Source organism: Paramormyrops kingsleyae, chromosome 7, assembly GCF_048594095.1.
Source record: "Paramormyrops kingsleyae isolate MSU_618 chromosome 7, PKINGS_0.4, whole genome shotgun sequence".
NCBI lineage: Eukaryota > Metazoa > Chordata > Actinopteri > Osteoglossiformes > Mormyridae > Paramormyrops > Paramormyrops kingsleyae.
Genome location: NC_132803.1, coordinates 19,566,033 through 19,582,500, shown reverse-complemented (window position 1 = coordinate 19,582,500; position 16,468 = coordinate 19,566,033). Strand labels below are relative to the sequence as shown.

Sequence of the window (16,468 nt, the reverse complement as noted above, 5' to 3'; positions counted from 1 at the left end):
TTGCTCCAACAGCAGTGCACCACACCAGTCTGAAGCTGACACCCAGTGTTCTTCGCTATTCTATTACAATCCAAACGGTGAGCATATGCTTTACTTGAACTGTCTTTGTTTCTTTTTATGACACTGACATTCAATCACCTAGTCAATGCTTAAAAACACAAACAACCTTTTTTTCAGACAACTGAATATTCTGCTGGACAAACAGAGGTAAACTTATTCAAGGGACTTTAGCTAGAAGCATTCAGGCTGAAAGACTTTTTAATCGCTGCACTATATCTGCTTAATTCCGCTGTGTAGTGTCACGTAAAGAAGTATGGTTCTGTATACGCATATCTACAGTCCTATTTGTTAAAAAATCTGAATACTATGGTATGCTTCATAAAAAAAAATAGCGAACAGATGAGGCTTTCAGCTAATTTCCTTCATCACAGACACAGTCATAACAATTGTCAGAGCTGAAAACAGTACTCTATCTGTGCAGTGCCCCTGGTTATCTCTTCTAGCCAAGCATTGATTCCTGTACACAAAGTAAAAGATCCCTCTGAATGGTTGAGAGGAGCAGCTAATTTAGTGGACATCTTGTGCGGACCACTACAGAGGGCCGATTGTTAATCAAGATAGGGTTGTCCAGCTGGACGAGAATCTCTCAGCTAGTTATGCTGTCAAACACAGGCTTGCATTTAGCTCCTGCCAGACATTCTTCACAATCTAGGATGCCAGGTTCTGTAAAAGCCTTTTTAACAAAATCAAAAAATGTGCCTTATTTCATTTATCTCTTATTGTACAACATTGCCGTCAGTTGGAAACAATAAAAATCTGTTACGTGAAGGCTAGAAAAGTCAGTGCACAGTTCAGCATGCATGGCGTCCCTGCAACGTGTGACTTTCTGGTTGTAAATTGTGCCTCTGAATACTGAGGCTGGCCTGTCTTCAAAACCCTAATGCTGGATGGGAGACTTGGCAACAGAAGCCTCCCCCGACTATGACCAAACAAGCGCTGATAAGCCAGAGGTTACATAAATAATGAAACACAGATTTCAGACGTCGAAATTGCGATGTTAGGTGTAGTTTTAGGTTCGCAGGATACGAACTGTGAGGGACAACATCGTTATTGGGACCTTCAAACAATACCACAAGAAACATATGATTCAATTTGTGTTTGCTAAGTTTGGACAGCCAAAATAAAAATAAACATTCCTGTGTATGTTATAGCAAGTGTAATCCGTAACAGTTTGTCTTAGCAGTACAAAAAAAGGGGGAATGTCATATATGACACAGGAAAATTTCCAAGATCATCTGCCCAGGCTATCAATGTAAATGCAAATAGGTAGTTAAACTAAAGTAATTAAGCATAGCCTTCATAATTTTGTATCACTGTTAAACAAAACATCGGTTTTAATTTCTGCTTGAGTTGACCAGCGGTTCTCTCATGTACCTTTTTATGAAAGCTTTCTCCATATCTACTAATGCCTCAAAGATTCAAGAGTACAACCCCTTCACCCTCAATCTACTCTACTTTATTATAGGAAAGGAAGAAGAAATGTGTTTTTTTCCAATTTTACCAAGCACTTTGCATTAATTGGTTTTACTTTATTTTATAAACTGATATTTGCATAAAATATCACAGAAAGTCAATAGTACAACCAGAGAGAAGCAGTAAATAGTAAGAAATAGTAATTAGAAGGCAAATTCATGTCACAAACATGTATTCATCATAGGATTATAGTCTTTTTGCAGTATCACAAAATCCATTTTTGCAACAAGTTGATAAAATGTTGAAAGCATGTAGCATGAGAATTGAAAAAGACAGGAAAGAAAACGTTTTGATATATATACATACATGCATATATACATGCATATATACACACACACACGGGCATATATATATATATATACACACACACACACACACATACATACATATGCATATATACACACACACACACACACACACACACACATATGCATATATACACACACACACACACACACACACATACATACATACCACACACACACTATACATATTATGTACACATATACATATTTAAAAAGGTTAGGCTATATGTCATGAAACTATCCCTTACTAGTAGTAGGTGTCTTGGGATCATTTGACATTTATAATAAGTGTATGTATGTGTATGTGTGTGTGTGTGTGTGTGTGTGAGAGAGAGAGAGAGAGAGAGAGAGAGAAACATACTCTCCAATACAATTAAATGTGTGTCCAGAAAACAAACTTTCTATTAATAATGTAATTAAAATCCACTAAAATGTAGCCGTGGGTCAGTGAGGGACAGTGAAATAAAACAGGAAAATCATCCAAAGCAATCAGTCACCATAAGCCTTTCAGTCCCACTCTCCTGCTATTAGGTCACAAACAAAAGAATCTTGAATAATACTGATTTCAAAAGGACAGCCTTTAAGTGGGTCAGCTTCAAAATAATTGTCTTTTTGGCAAAGATTTCCAAGCTTAGGGAAATACTGTATGCTATGCAAACAGCCATGCTGCAGACTGAGAGGATCACAGGGAAGGCTTCTAAATAAAATCTCTATAGCCTTCCATCTTTCACTGTTGAATCGGTGCCACTTTAAAAAGATGAGCATGAAAGGGCAACTTTATTCCACCACTGTAACAGATTCCGGATGCTGTGTATCTGGTGAACACGAAATAAAATAAAAATAAAAACAAAACCCACGTGTTTCCGAGGACGGGAAAAAAAATGAAAAAAGGGAGATTTCTGGAACATTTGAGCACAACTACTTTCCGTCGCTCAAGATTCAGGCCCGGAAGCTGAACACATGGAAAGCAAAGAAAGCAGCCAGATGACACCGTGGGACCTTGCTGAACCACGGCCCCCGTAAGCGCCGAGACAAGCATGTTCGGATAAAAGCTCATAAAGCTCTCATTGGATACTTACTCTCCGACTTCGTGCAGCTTGTGTGTGGGACAAAGGATATAATAGTCGTACGCTTCGGTTGGCTTCTCATCTGGAAAATGAGACACTGCGTGAGCTTCACCCCATAACTGCCTGCTTGGTGAACTGGTGAGCCCCATCTATTTTTGGGCATAGGGAGTGTGCAGGCCACTCGCTGGCAAAAATCACAGCCCGGTTCAACAGCGGTATTGGGTCCAAGGTCCAGAACACGGTGGTTCGGCATGTTTTACGGAAGTACAGGCAGACTCCTATCTCTGCGGCGTTCTGGGAAGCCGTGTCGCCTAATGGTTCAGAGGAGCCCTGTAAAGGCATGTGTCACCCATCTGTGAAGATGTTTTAAAGCTGTGATTATGGGCATCCACAATTACACGATGCCCTCTCTCTCAGAGGCACAGGGCGGAAGTTTCTGCTCCATCTGGCACAAGCAGGAAACAGCATTATTATCCAACTACTTATACTTCAAAGCACAGGAACCAAAATTGGTAAATATAACCAGGCCACAGTCTCACATGAAACTTATTTTAGTTCTAAATATTACACTCTGTACTTAAATGGGGCAAGTTTCTCCAGTAAATGAGATCAAATCAAAGGAAATTAAATACTAACAAAATGGCTTAATAGTACTGCCAATCAGTGTGAGGGTCTGTCCATACTAACTCATACTCAAAACACAGTTTGCAGGCAATGAGAAAATGAGAAGTTTTTTTTTTTTTCCCTCTCTCAAAACCAGTAGTCCAAGATTTTACATCCTGTAACTGGTACCTGGCAGGAAAATCCACATTACACTTGGAAATGTTTATATTTCCATATATGCATCGACATTTGCAAATGCATTTAAAACATGAAGTTAATGGCCCACAACATATAGTGTTACGTGGTTAAAATCATTAACCATAGATATTTGTCCAGTTTAGTTCCCAAACAGTAGATGTTTGCCCAACAGCACTTCAGCACTGGTACAACAAGATCAACATTAATCCTGCTACATGTTATGAGACATCACTATTAGGTCAAATTACCCACAATTTCCTTAAAACTGTCCACATTTCTCATCTGCACATAAACAGTAACAGTACCAGTACCATGTCTTTAAAGCTATGACCACATTTATTTTTTTATTTTACACGATTTTTACATGATTACTGTACTGTTATGTTAACATGCTGTAATGACCCTTCCTTAATATGATTACTAAAAAGCATGCCGCTCTGTAGCTATGTGCAGGAATTTACATTGGTACTACACATTTTAATGTACATTTTTAATAGTGTTATTATTTATTACTATTATTTTTTCATTTTCGTACTGGTATTTTAGAATTTTGTGACAGGTGCTTGTGCGAGCTGGTTATTTGAATGACTTAATTATAGTTTCTTGTGTCATTCTTCAATGTGTCCCACAGTGTTGATCACTTCACAACTTCCCGTCTTGCGCTGCGAAATGCTCACCATAGATCTGGCCGTTGATTATGTATCTGCAGAGTGCTCCTTCCGTGCCTTTTCCCATCCCGAAACCATTTCCTCTCACCACAACAGTGAAGGATTCTATAGGATGTAAAACACGGGACAGTGAGCAGGTCTGCCATGGACAGGAATGCCCTGAGCAGAAAGGCAGGCCGGCTTTACTGCGCACCATTCACGCAGACGCTGGTCGGTTCCACTGAAAGTACCTCTATACAGGACCGCTTCAAAATCTGCAAAAAAATAAATCAGAAATCAGTCAACGGTAATTGGAGTGAGAATGCTGATCATTTAGACTACTTAAGTGCAAACAGTAAGCTGGTAATACTCACAATGATTAGGAAACTGATCTTTCTGTTAACTGACCTTACTAATCTTAATTGTTGTCTGTTGTTTACATGTGTTGGATGCTGCAACCCTCATTTGATTTGCACCTCCTGGATCGTGCACTGAGGCGGCACTTACCCAGAAATCAGAGAAAATACTACAGGTCTAATGTAAATATTTTTCATTCTTGATTGTGAAAAAGAAGCAATGTTCTATTTTACCATTTATATAAGCAAAACTGTAAAAATTGCCTGTTTTTACTGAACACTACTTCTAAGCTTAAAAAAAAAAATATTACAAAGAATCAATCATACATCGCAAATACAAAATAACAGGATGATATCATCTAATAAAGGCCACCTTCTATATTGAAATTTAAAGCCCATCCACTCTCCAGAGACAACAAGCTTTGTCCTAAGAATTTTAATAAAGGGCTACAGAAAAAAGGGGGGAAAAAAGACCCTAGAGGGTTTGCGAATTTGCTTCTCAAAGTCTCTGCAGCCAACTCCCAATAAACAACCCGTGTCTCTTTCAGGACTCCAACTGCTGATGTCCGAGGCCGGCAATGACTTCATTGTCAGTCTGCCAAGGCATGGACAAGACAGCGGAGCTGCTTTAAGAAGACGGAATGCGAGAGAGAAAGGCTCTCCACAGGGCCGATTCATAAAAACGCACATATCTGTTCAGGTCGGCCTTTTTTTTTCCGTCATTGTTGGACAGAAGCATAGCCGTCAGGTACACACAAAATGGACATGTCAAACTCTTTGCAAAGCAGCTCAGAAAAAGGAAAGGATCACATCCAGGGCTGGAAAGTGTTTCATTTTTTTTGACTGCTCTGGCAAGTCATGTATAAACAACAGTGAGCCTTAATCTTTCCATCCCCAACAGAGGCTGCTGCAGAGGCTGCCCTACAGCCCTAAATGGTGATCCTGAGTTACTCCCAATGTCAAATCCTATGCAATTTGCAGGTCTCTCTTTTAAGGGCAGAGGAAATGAGAAATAGTTACGACAATGCCAACCCTTTGAGCAGCTGGCATCGAGTAATGGCTTCTGCCTGAATGAAGCCAGTCAGAAGGCTCATCTAAATATGCTACTTCTCTTTCCATCTTCATTCCTTCCTGGAAACAACTACTTAATGTTGGCCCAACCAAAAGCTTTTTTTTCCCCCACATACATCTGACCACCATTTACATTTTAATATTCAAACTGATTGAAACTTCACATAGAATTGTGATACAGGGCTAAATGCATGAGGCCCCCCATATGCAAAATTTGACAGTCTAAAATCAAAGACGCAAAAAACCTACTGACGAGACAATATCAGCAGAAACATTTAATGCTAATCATAAAACTACATGCTACATGCTTTTAATTTCATTTGCGTCATAAAATATATATTGGTGGCTTGACATACCACTTCTTGCTTGCATGTCAAACCCCACGCCAATACATTTTCTGTTTTATATCCATTATCCAGTCATTAGTTGTTCATACTCAAGATGTTAGGTCATTTTAAGGCAAGATCTCATTACAAGAAATAAAACACCAAGAGTGATGCAATGTTATGATATGCTACAAGAAGACTGCAAAGATTTGAGTTTTAGCGTAAAACACCGCTGGGGGAAAAAAAAAAAGTTTGGAACCCGCGCATTTAGGGAAGTAAATGTAACCATTTCTTATGAATTAGGAAATAAAGCTATACAGCCCAGGTTTGAGTTTTCATGTAATTGATGGGAAAAGAGAAACCACATCTTAATCTGAGCTGCTATTTTGAATCTGTGTACAGCGACAGTTTAGGGACTTTCAGATCAACAATGGCTGGTGACTGAAATATGAGAAGGGATGTACAGTCAAACAGGACACATCTGATGGAGAAACATAACGGTACTTACCGAATTCACAATGCCTCTGAGTGCCTGAAAGCCATCTCTAACAGGGAAAACCTGTTCTTTCGAGTCAGCCACATCTCCGAGCTATTGGGTAGTAAAAACACCACCAACATGCTTTTCATAAGTCAGTCATCCAGCAATTTCAAGCGTACTTGCCCTCAGATTTATTCCCGGCTTTATTCTGAAATGTCGGTGACCAGAACAGGAAACATAAAAAGACTATATTAAAAAAAAAAACAACACGACACGCACTCGGTACTATAAAAGCTTCGCTGCAGAGCACGCTTACTTAATGATCATGCTTCCAGCTTTGCAGTGCAACATGATGTGTGATTGTTAAAGATGTTAACGTCACAGGAATCCTTCTTTTAATCTCATTATACTATATAAACCCAGAAAGCTATAAATAAAGAAAAAGCAATCAAATATAAAGTTTCACATCCTATTTTTTCTGATCTTTGGCTGGCATGAAAATTGTATTTATCAGAAAGAATGTCACAAAAGTCACTGCACACACGCACACGCACACGCACACACACACAATTATAAGATTACTATTCACCCAGCTGCATCTCTTTGGACTGCAGGAAAAACCCAGATGCTTTTAAATAAGATGCTTATTTTTTTTTTTAAAATAAGCGGATCCTTCAGAAAGACCCTCACCTGATTCTCATCGAAATCCTTCACGCCAACACAGTAAACTCTCGCACCATAGTCTCGTGCAATATTTGCCTGTGGTATCCAAAAGAGAAATCGCATCAAAAAGTCATTTACTAAGAAACTATAGATATTATACACACAGACAACATTCAATATTCATTTTGAACAGCTATAGCACTGATCTAAATTTTACTGGCACGTGATTGCACCTCTTTCACTGTCATTTGGTGGAGAAAGCCATCCAGCTTCCCATCAGTTAAGCCAATAATAATGCTGGAAGACTTTGATTTCTGATCCTTCATCTGTTCTGTCACCTAGGCAAAAAAGCAAGAATGCAATTTAGATACACATTTTGATTATAGAGCATCTTTTGCATACTGCTATGTTGACTGCTGCACAATTCCACAAGATACAAGATTTTTTTCCTGTCATCATGTTATATTAGGGCCAGATCCTAAACTGAACTATTAGATGGTTACTCCACTGGGCACATTCCAGGAAATGCAGTTTACCGTAATGAAACTGAACTTCTGAAAAGGATGGTCATAGATAAAACTGCCCTATGTGGGGAATAAAATTATGTTTCCCCACAACGGAGAGTGAACGACTAGTCACATGACCAATGGAACAAGATACCTGCCATTGAGATGCATGCAACACATAAGTGTAGCACAATCACAGTGAACGGGGCAAAAATCACATACAAAAGCCTGATCAAAAATCAATTGCTAATAATTAATTTTGTATAAATTTAAGCACTGTACACAGGACAGGTTTATATATCCCAGTTTCACATATCTATGAATGAAATCTAAGGAGTTTACTTTTTTTTTAAATTCTGGTGACCCACCTTCTGAAATCCTTCATGCATGTATGTTTCACCTGACGGTTTCACTTGACTTAATCGCAGTAGCCCTTTTTCTATTTCATAGCTAAAAAAAAAAAAGTAACGTGTTCACTGCAAAAGCTGTTCCTGTTATTACATACAATAGTGTATATCATTCAGAGCTACCCATATACACAACATGCACAAATCACATCTATTATTGTAAAGTACTTTATTGCAATAAATAAATAAATAAACAAATAGTAAAAGCACCTGTTTCCAGTGAGTGGCAACATTACTTCTGCCTTAGAGGAGAAAACAATGAATGACACTCTTGTCCTTGGGCTGGAAAAAGAATAAAAAATGAAATACCGATATCCCTAAAAACAAAAACAGTAGGTGCAAGTCTAGTAGAGAAATTCAACCTTTGTTGCTGTTATATTATTATCCCTGATTATTATTAATATTAATTATAATCATGTTTCTATTAAATCACACATTAATGTTGTAATTTCATAATCAATATAGTTACCTATATTGTCAAAGGCACCATTTTCAAATGTATGTTTTTAATAAATAGAAGCCGGGCTCTTCCACCAGGCTTTGCAAGATTGACCTCAAGCATTCTGCATTGCAGCATAAGGTTCTGTTTATCTTCACATCACAAAAGTGGCATTTATCGTCACCCACAAGACACATGGCACCTTCGCCCACAACATTAGCACTCCAAAGTACCAAAGGCAGGTTTTGCATAGGACTAAATAGGCTTTGTTATATCAAAGTACTTTCTGTGATTTCCAGGCATCTACACATCTCTTTTTAATGAATGTCACTATGTCCAAACAGATATTTTTTTTCAGTTGCAACTTCACCATTACATCACACATTAAGAATTTAAGTTTGTAGCAAGGACACCCTGCCAGAACACACTTAATCAGAAAATGTGCTTGCAGGTGACAAATCAACCACATAGTTCATTGCTTCATGGATTCTTAGTCTGACAGCTGAGAGAACAGAATACAAAGAGACTCCCAACAACAGAACTGATTAACAATGGTGGCACAATCAACCCTTTTGAAATGAAAGGGTGTAGAGCTGAGCCGAGAACCTGATTATTCAGTATTTGGCTTCGCAAATCTGTTGCTAACATTACTTGTCCATCACCAATAGCTAGAATATGTGTGGTACTGGATCCATCAGTCCAAATGGCCATCCTCACAGTCCAGAAGTCTAATCCTCTGCCACCCACTCCCACCTGGCCCCTTGGCTAATTTCAACAGTAAATCATTTTATTTTGAATTGGCCATCGTCATCAGTAATTCCCATAAACTGAGGTAACACTGCATAAGTTAACGTCAATCACAAATATGAAAACAGATGACTTTTTAATGAAGAGGCTGTTTTGACATTTCTCAGAAGAATGTGTTAATTCTACTTTATTTATTTCCTTCATTTAATATACGCTATTGTCCAAAGTGATATTAAGTAGGCAGGCCCACTTTAAGTTTTACTGGCTTCATTATAGATAGCCAAAAATCTGCTTTTGGATATAAAGCGAGCAAAAATAGCTGTACTAAACAATTACACTTCAGAGATATGGGTCTTTGTAGACAGCTTTAGGGTTCTTTTAGCTTCCGAAACCTCTAATTTGGCAGGTGTAAATGTCAAGAATCATTTGTAATCATTTGTACTTCAATGTATTCATTCACCACATTTGTAAAACAATACCTACCTCACAAATCTATGGGTGAGTTGCTCTACAAATTCATAAATCTCATGCCAGTTATGTGCCACACTTCCAGACCTAGAAGAGGAGGGTGAAAAACTATAATTATGTGCATTTATTACCCGTAAATACAGAGTGCTGTATATAGTTATACACAGGCACCTTTTGATGAAAAACTAGTTTACTCTGGTATGATTCAAACCAAATCAGTAATGAGTATTGCAGGTAATATTTCACACTGTTTGGCAACCACTTTCTGAGAGATGGCTAATCAACAATGACAATCTTACTTGCATAATTCAATAGTAAAGTAAGGGAAATACGAATAAACAAAACACTAAACACTTTAGGTCTGTTAGTAAAAATCCCCTTAAAATACAGCATATCAATTTTTATTACGCTGCACATTGCTGGTGCTTTCATCCAAAGCAACTCGCAGTTTTGACAAATGTTTTGCTTTCTGGGATCAATTCAGGTTTCAGATAACCACAAGGTTATTGCGGCACAACCCCTCAAGGACAAACTTCACCTTGCCAATCCATGCTCTTAAGATACAAATGCTACATATAGGGAAGTAATAATGCAATAGTTTTCATGAGAAAAGATAAATATATTCAATGACAGGATGTTTCCAGTCACAAGAAGTAAATCATATTATAATTGGCAAGACCGATGACAGACTAAAAATGACAGAAGCGAAGATAACACTGGAATGTCCCCACTGAGGGCTAACAATAGATGTGGCATACTCAAAACTCAATTAGTTACTGTAGGCCTACATTGTGTGTACAATATGACCTTCAGGTAATGACTACAGTAAGTACTTAATTAAATTAATAATTATAGCTCAATGTATATGCAGAGAACATAAAAGTGTACTAACTAGACAATATTTCTTCTGTTCTCATTTTCTCTCCCCTTCTGGTCATGAAAGGAAAATCAAGACCTGATTTGTGAGTATCGAGAGGTGACATCAAAGCGCATGCAGGAACTCAGTCTGTCTGACATGTTCTCTATAGCAGGCAGAAGATTTGGCACCTCCCATGCATAACTGGAAGTTGCCACCGCATATAACTGCCTAGCATTTCTCAGCCATCAATCAAAATGTACTCCAAGTAGTCATGGTTACAATAGTACGGAGCAGTCACAGTACTTGTTTATGCAGACTATACTAGTCACTATACTTCCTGGGACAAATACTATTTAACAATTTAATAAACATTTTTTAACTGGTGGCAACAATTTAACTTTTTTTTTTCCCGTAACACCCAAGTGGATTCAAATACTTTGGTATTCCACAATATACAGTTGAACAAGAAAAATGACTAAAGTCAAAGACTAAAAAATCTCAATTGTAAGATCAAAGTTATTTTAGTCGGTTTTTAATATTAAAAACAACAAAAAAAATCTCTACATGATATTAAATAATTATGGTCTGTAAAGCCGGGAGGAAGATGGACATTACTAACAACGTTACCCCTGACTTATTACACATAAACATAATAGGTTCAAAGACATCACTGACATCGAGTATGCATCGGTAAAGGCCGTAACAAATATAAATGTGTTTCAAGCAATTTTACATAAAACATGTTGTTTTAGCCAGTCTCAAAATGTATATTGTTAATTAGCATATTTCTTTTCTGCATGATGTTTATGAATGCATATAGGTGAATTAACAATTGTCGGATAAATCAGCAACTCACTGTGCTATCTGGACCTTCTCGCAGTCGTGTGGTTGATAACACACAGATGAAAATAACATACTGATACCGCGCTACACCCATTTCGATATGGCGAAGACGCACTGTATACTTACCTATCTAACACGAAGTAGAGATCAAAAACGCCGCTACAGGACGCCTGCTCGGCGCTACACACCGAGCCGCATACTGAGATTAGAAGCAGTAACACTGCAGTCGCTGAAATAAAACCATTCTCTGTGCTTTTTTCTTTCCCGTCCATGACGGTCGTTAACGTCCACTTTCGGATCCGCGTAGCGGCAACAGCAGCAGCGCGTAATTCAATTAACGAAACAATACGGAAAAAAAACACGACCCGAGGCCTTTAAAAGCTGCAAAAGTACAAGGAGCGTCTTGGGACAGACCGCCTACGTCCCGGTTTCGTACATTTCAATGTTGTACTGACAACTCAAAAAAAAAGTAATTTCGGAGCGATTTTGAAATAAAGACTTGGCGTCAGCGCAGCAGTTACTTCACCGACAGTGTTTGCGTAAAGTCGGCGTCCGGTAGCGGGGCACAGATGCGGAGCTCTAATTAGCTTAGCTTAGCTAGCTGCTCTTTCCGCGTAGCGTGGACTTCAAACCCTTTGCGTAACGCGATTGGCCCAACGGCAAACAGATGTGCAGCTGCGGGGAGTGTTGCTGCAGATTTCCTGGGACACGCATAAAGGCTTTTTTCCTCAACAAAAATTACATATACTACTTATTACAGCTTATAGCATAGAAGAGAAACTTAAAACCAGACAGTTTTAAAAATATCCCTAGCATGTTTTAAATACTGTCCATAAACTTTGGAAACATATAGGCTAAGCAAAAAAAGTACATCTTAAGTATACTCCCAGAAATGTAAATTATTTTTCTCAATTGTAAATAAACAAAAAAATAAAAACACCATTAAACAAACTGCATCCAAACTCATACCACAAGGTATCAAAACAATGTCTATAATCCTAACCTGTTGGTTGTATGTCTATTAAAGCAAATAAGTCTGAAATGGACAGTCATATTATATCTTGAAATAGATAACAGGGAAATTACTTAACGAATGATTCTTCAGGACTCCAGTCGTGTAGTCCTTATTCAACATAGAGCCTGTGCATGCCTACACTGTAAATGGTTTTCTATAGTATTTACAATTCACAGCTTTGAAGCACATTTGAGCAATTTAACGTATTCAAGATTTTGATTTTGCGCCAAATGGCAGCTTTAGGTATTTAATCAACACTGCCATAAAATAATAGCACAATGTTTACACTAATCATATTGTCAGAAGCAAGATATAGACCTATGTCTGGCAATCATGCAGGTGGGTAGGTAGACCAGTGAGGTTTTTCTATGTGCCCTCCATTTATGAAAGTGACTCACTGTAAGGTCTTAAGGAGTGTGGGGACTTTGCAAAGGAAGTGGATGATGTAAAAATCACAGTAGTGACTTTTTAAAACATGTTGCTGCCTCAAAAAGACAAGGAAATCAAAGTAATTCTTCTGTTTACGTATATGTTACATGTTTCTGAATCTCTTGAGATCCCCTTAATCAAACCCCTACTCTAAAAGCCTCCCTTTCATTTTGGGCAGCAACAGGCCTGCCTCAATCTTTCCAAAGTTTTTGAGAAACATGTTGCTTAGTAGCCGCCCAACTATGATATATACAAATACCATAGCACTGAAATGGCTTTTGTGAAAGTACTGAATAACTTCTCTGCACAGAGTGTATAAGTGTCTCTGTCTTTCCGCTTTTCAGAGCACCACTTGTGACACTGTGCATCCCGATTAAGGTCAAGAACTTTTGACTGAACCAAGTGCTCAGTGCTATCACTGAAACATCACCGGAAATCACGAGTATTAGCAGTGCTGCGCTACAAATTAGCACCGACTAGGGCTTGCTTACAGTTCCCTTGCACAAGGTCATTTGTACCTCCATATCATCCAGGCCATTTAAAAGTGAAATTGTTAAGCATTCTTTTTGCCTTTTTTTCACCTCCCATCAAAATATATTGCCAAAAACAAGATCCCGATGCTTCAATATCATTCTGCCTACTAACAGGCATGTGCATGAAACTTAGGACTTAGTGTTTTGTTTCCAGCAATCAGATCACTTGACCCTTATCATTATGAAGACATTCACTATTCTTTACTATTGTATATGTAGGGCTGTATCTGTACATATTTTGATATTATTTTCCAGTACTAACACTTGATTTTCATGTTTCTAGGGCATCAGGGAATAATTTTATTCCCCTAGAAAATGTACTGTAAAGCATTTTTTACTTTCAACTTGCATGTGGAAACAAGCTATTACATACAAATCAAGTGAATTTGACTGACATCACTTGAAATGGGTTCTGTCAGAGGCATTGGTGATACAGAGAGCTCACTGAGATTAAGTAGGAAAAAACATTTGAACACAATTGTTTGTCAAGTGAGTCAGTCTACAAATGCCACTGGGTTGATCTGGTAGGACAATGGTCTCAGAAAACAATTGTTATCAGGTTTTATTTTCGTTCTAAATTACATTGAATAAAAATGTGAATTTGCATTTATACATTTCCTGAGAAGTGATGTCAGACTAACGTGCTTCACTGGGGGGCTTTATGATTCACATGATATCCTCACATCCTGCTGATTGCACTGTTCAGGAAATTCCCGCCAATGTTTATATTGATGAGTGTCTTAGTCATTGAAGTTGTTTCATGTCCTTTGATATTGCGCAACCACTAGGTAGACACTCAATAGGTGTCTTTCATTTTATATTAATTATATACTTCAAAAAGAACATATATGCACAAAAACACATAAAATGAATGAATGATTAGGCCATGCCCCCCCCCATCTATATCAGAGCACTAAACCACAAAGTTGTCATGTTTGTTTAAATGACATTTATTTCAATGCAAATAATTTATGCTAATTATCTATAAGCTATTCTATAAAATAGGCATAACAATCACAAGATGTGATCAAATGATTTTGTATTTTATAGTTATAGAAAAACAATAACAAAAAGTCAGCAAGAAAAAAATAAATGAAAAAGTGTCACTGTGGCACAGGATAAGTTTGTTCCACGACCATATCAAATATCATGTTAAGATTATACCCATGAAGGTTATTAACAAGAAATCTAAATGAATGTGAAAACCAAAATATATATATTCATAGGTGAAATACTTCAGTAGTTCTGAAAATAACAAAATTTAAATTAAAGAGCAAGACTAATGTTATTGTCTTGGTGAACCACTTCATAACCATTTATATTAAGCTGTGTATTTCCTAGGGCAACAGTGTAGTTAGCTTGAACGGTTTACATTTAAATAATGGATTATGGGAATATATTTGAATATGCAGTAGATTGCAAATACGTTTCATTTAGCTAATTTGCTACACACAGATGACTAATATTGTTAATTAAAAGTGACAATTGAAACAACAAAGCTAATTGTAAAAGACACTTGGGTGATAACAGCATAAAGAATTAGATATTAAATAACCTCAACTTTTGTTTCGGTCAATAACCAAGTGATAATGGCAGTAAAAACCTCTAAACAGCTTGAAAATTTTTATTTTTTGGTTCCTTGTCTAATTTGTTGACTATGTAGACATAACTACTTTTGGGAATGTTTCCAATATTTATCTATCTATCCATCCATCCATCCATCTATTCATACATTCATCCATCTTCTAAACACTTGTCTTGTCGGCGCCGATCCAAACCTCCTGGATAGGGTATTGGCCATTCTAACAAGCTACCTCCTATTTTGTGTTAAATCTATTTGTACAATAAATCGCACGACAGCTCTTTCCCATTTTAGATGTGTGTTTTGCAGCATTGAAGCTGAAGGCTAAGGGCTTCTTGCTACTCTGTGGGTGTGAGCGAAGTGACTTTCGCCTGCTGTGACGTCATGCGCATACCCTTTGCAGTGCAAGGAGCGTGAGAACGTAAGATAACACGGTGAAGATCTGCTGGTATTTTACGCTTTTAACAGCAACTAGTAGTGCAGCTATTTGCAATCTTTGTAAGTTTTGAGAGGTGGAAGTAGCGTTTAGTGCAAAATCCCACTAAACAAAACGCACGCAATTGTGCGAGATAACGCGATTAATATGAAAAAAAAAAAAACGGATAATTTGGGAGTCGGTGTTTGCACACTCACTGCAACCTGTGATACCCGAGGGGCTGCGATCGCAGCAAAGTGCAAGTGACGCTGTTGCCAAAGGGAGAAAACTGTGGGGCATTTTAAGCACTAGCCACTTGCGTATCCTTGCTTGGAGGACTTTAAACCTAACTGCAAAATGCCTCAAAAATGCTTAAAACAAGTATAAACGAGGTGGAACATGACGTTATGTATGTTTCTAGTATAATAATTAGATATTTTGGCATACATTTATTCATCTATATTTACTAGTTTAAAAATATTAATAATAGGCCTATATAACGTATATATATATATATATATATATATATATATATATACACTCACCTAAAGGATTATTAGGAACACCTGTTCAATTTCTCATTAATGCAATTATCTAATCAACCAATCACATGGCAGTTGCTTCAATGCATTTAGGGGTGTGGTCCTGGTCAAGACAATCTCCTGAACTCCAAACTGAATGTCAGAATGGGAAAGAAAGGTGATTTAAGCAATTTTGAGCGTGGCATGGTTGTTGGTGCCAGACGGGCCGGTCTGAGTATTTCACAATCTGCTTAGTTACTGGGATTTTCACGCACAACCATTTCTAGGGTTTACAAAGAATGGTGTGCAAAGGGAAAAACATCCAGTATGCGGCAGTCCTGTGGGCGAAAATGCCTTGTTGATGGTAGAGGTCAGAGGAGAATGGGCCGACTGATTCAAGCTGATAGAAGAGCAACTTTGACTGAAATAACCACTCGTTACAACCGAGGTATGCAGC

General features: G+C 37.8%; 1 protein-coding gene across 3 annotated transcripts in view; it reads right to left on the bottom strand.

The window, feature by feature from the left end:
- antxr2a (ANTXR cell adhesion molecule 2a) overlaps positions 1-16,468 on the bottom strand; it is a 56,417-nt gene that overhangs the window by 25,908 nt on the left and 14,041 nt on the right. The window contains exons 1-10 of one of the 3 annotated variants that reach the window (XM_023823073.2): positions 11,643-12,165; positions 9,830-9,901; positions 8,371-8,442; positions 8,122-8,203; positions 7,481-7,585; positions 7,275-7,343; positions 6,615-6,695; positions 4,568-4,628; positions 4,384-4,479; positions 2,918-2,987 (exon numbers count right to left, since the gene is read on the bottom strand). In XM_023823073.2, the coding sequence (XP_023678841.1) occupies positions 2,918-2,987; positions 4,384-4,479; positions 4,568-4,628; positions 6,615-6,695; positions 7,275-7,343; positions 7,481-7,585; positions 8,122-8,203; positions 8,371-8,442; positions 9,830-9,901; positions 11,643-11,788 (854 nt within the window). In that variant the 5' untranslated portion in view covers positions 11,789-12,165. The other 2 variants (XM_023823074.2, XM_023823075.2) reach the window with 2 other exon arrangements.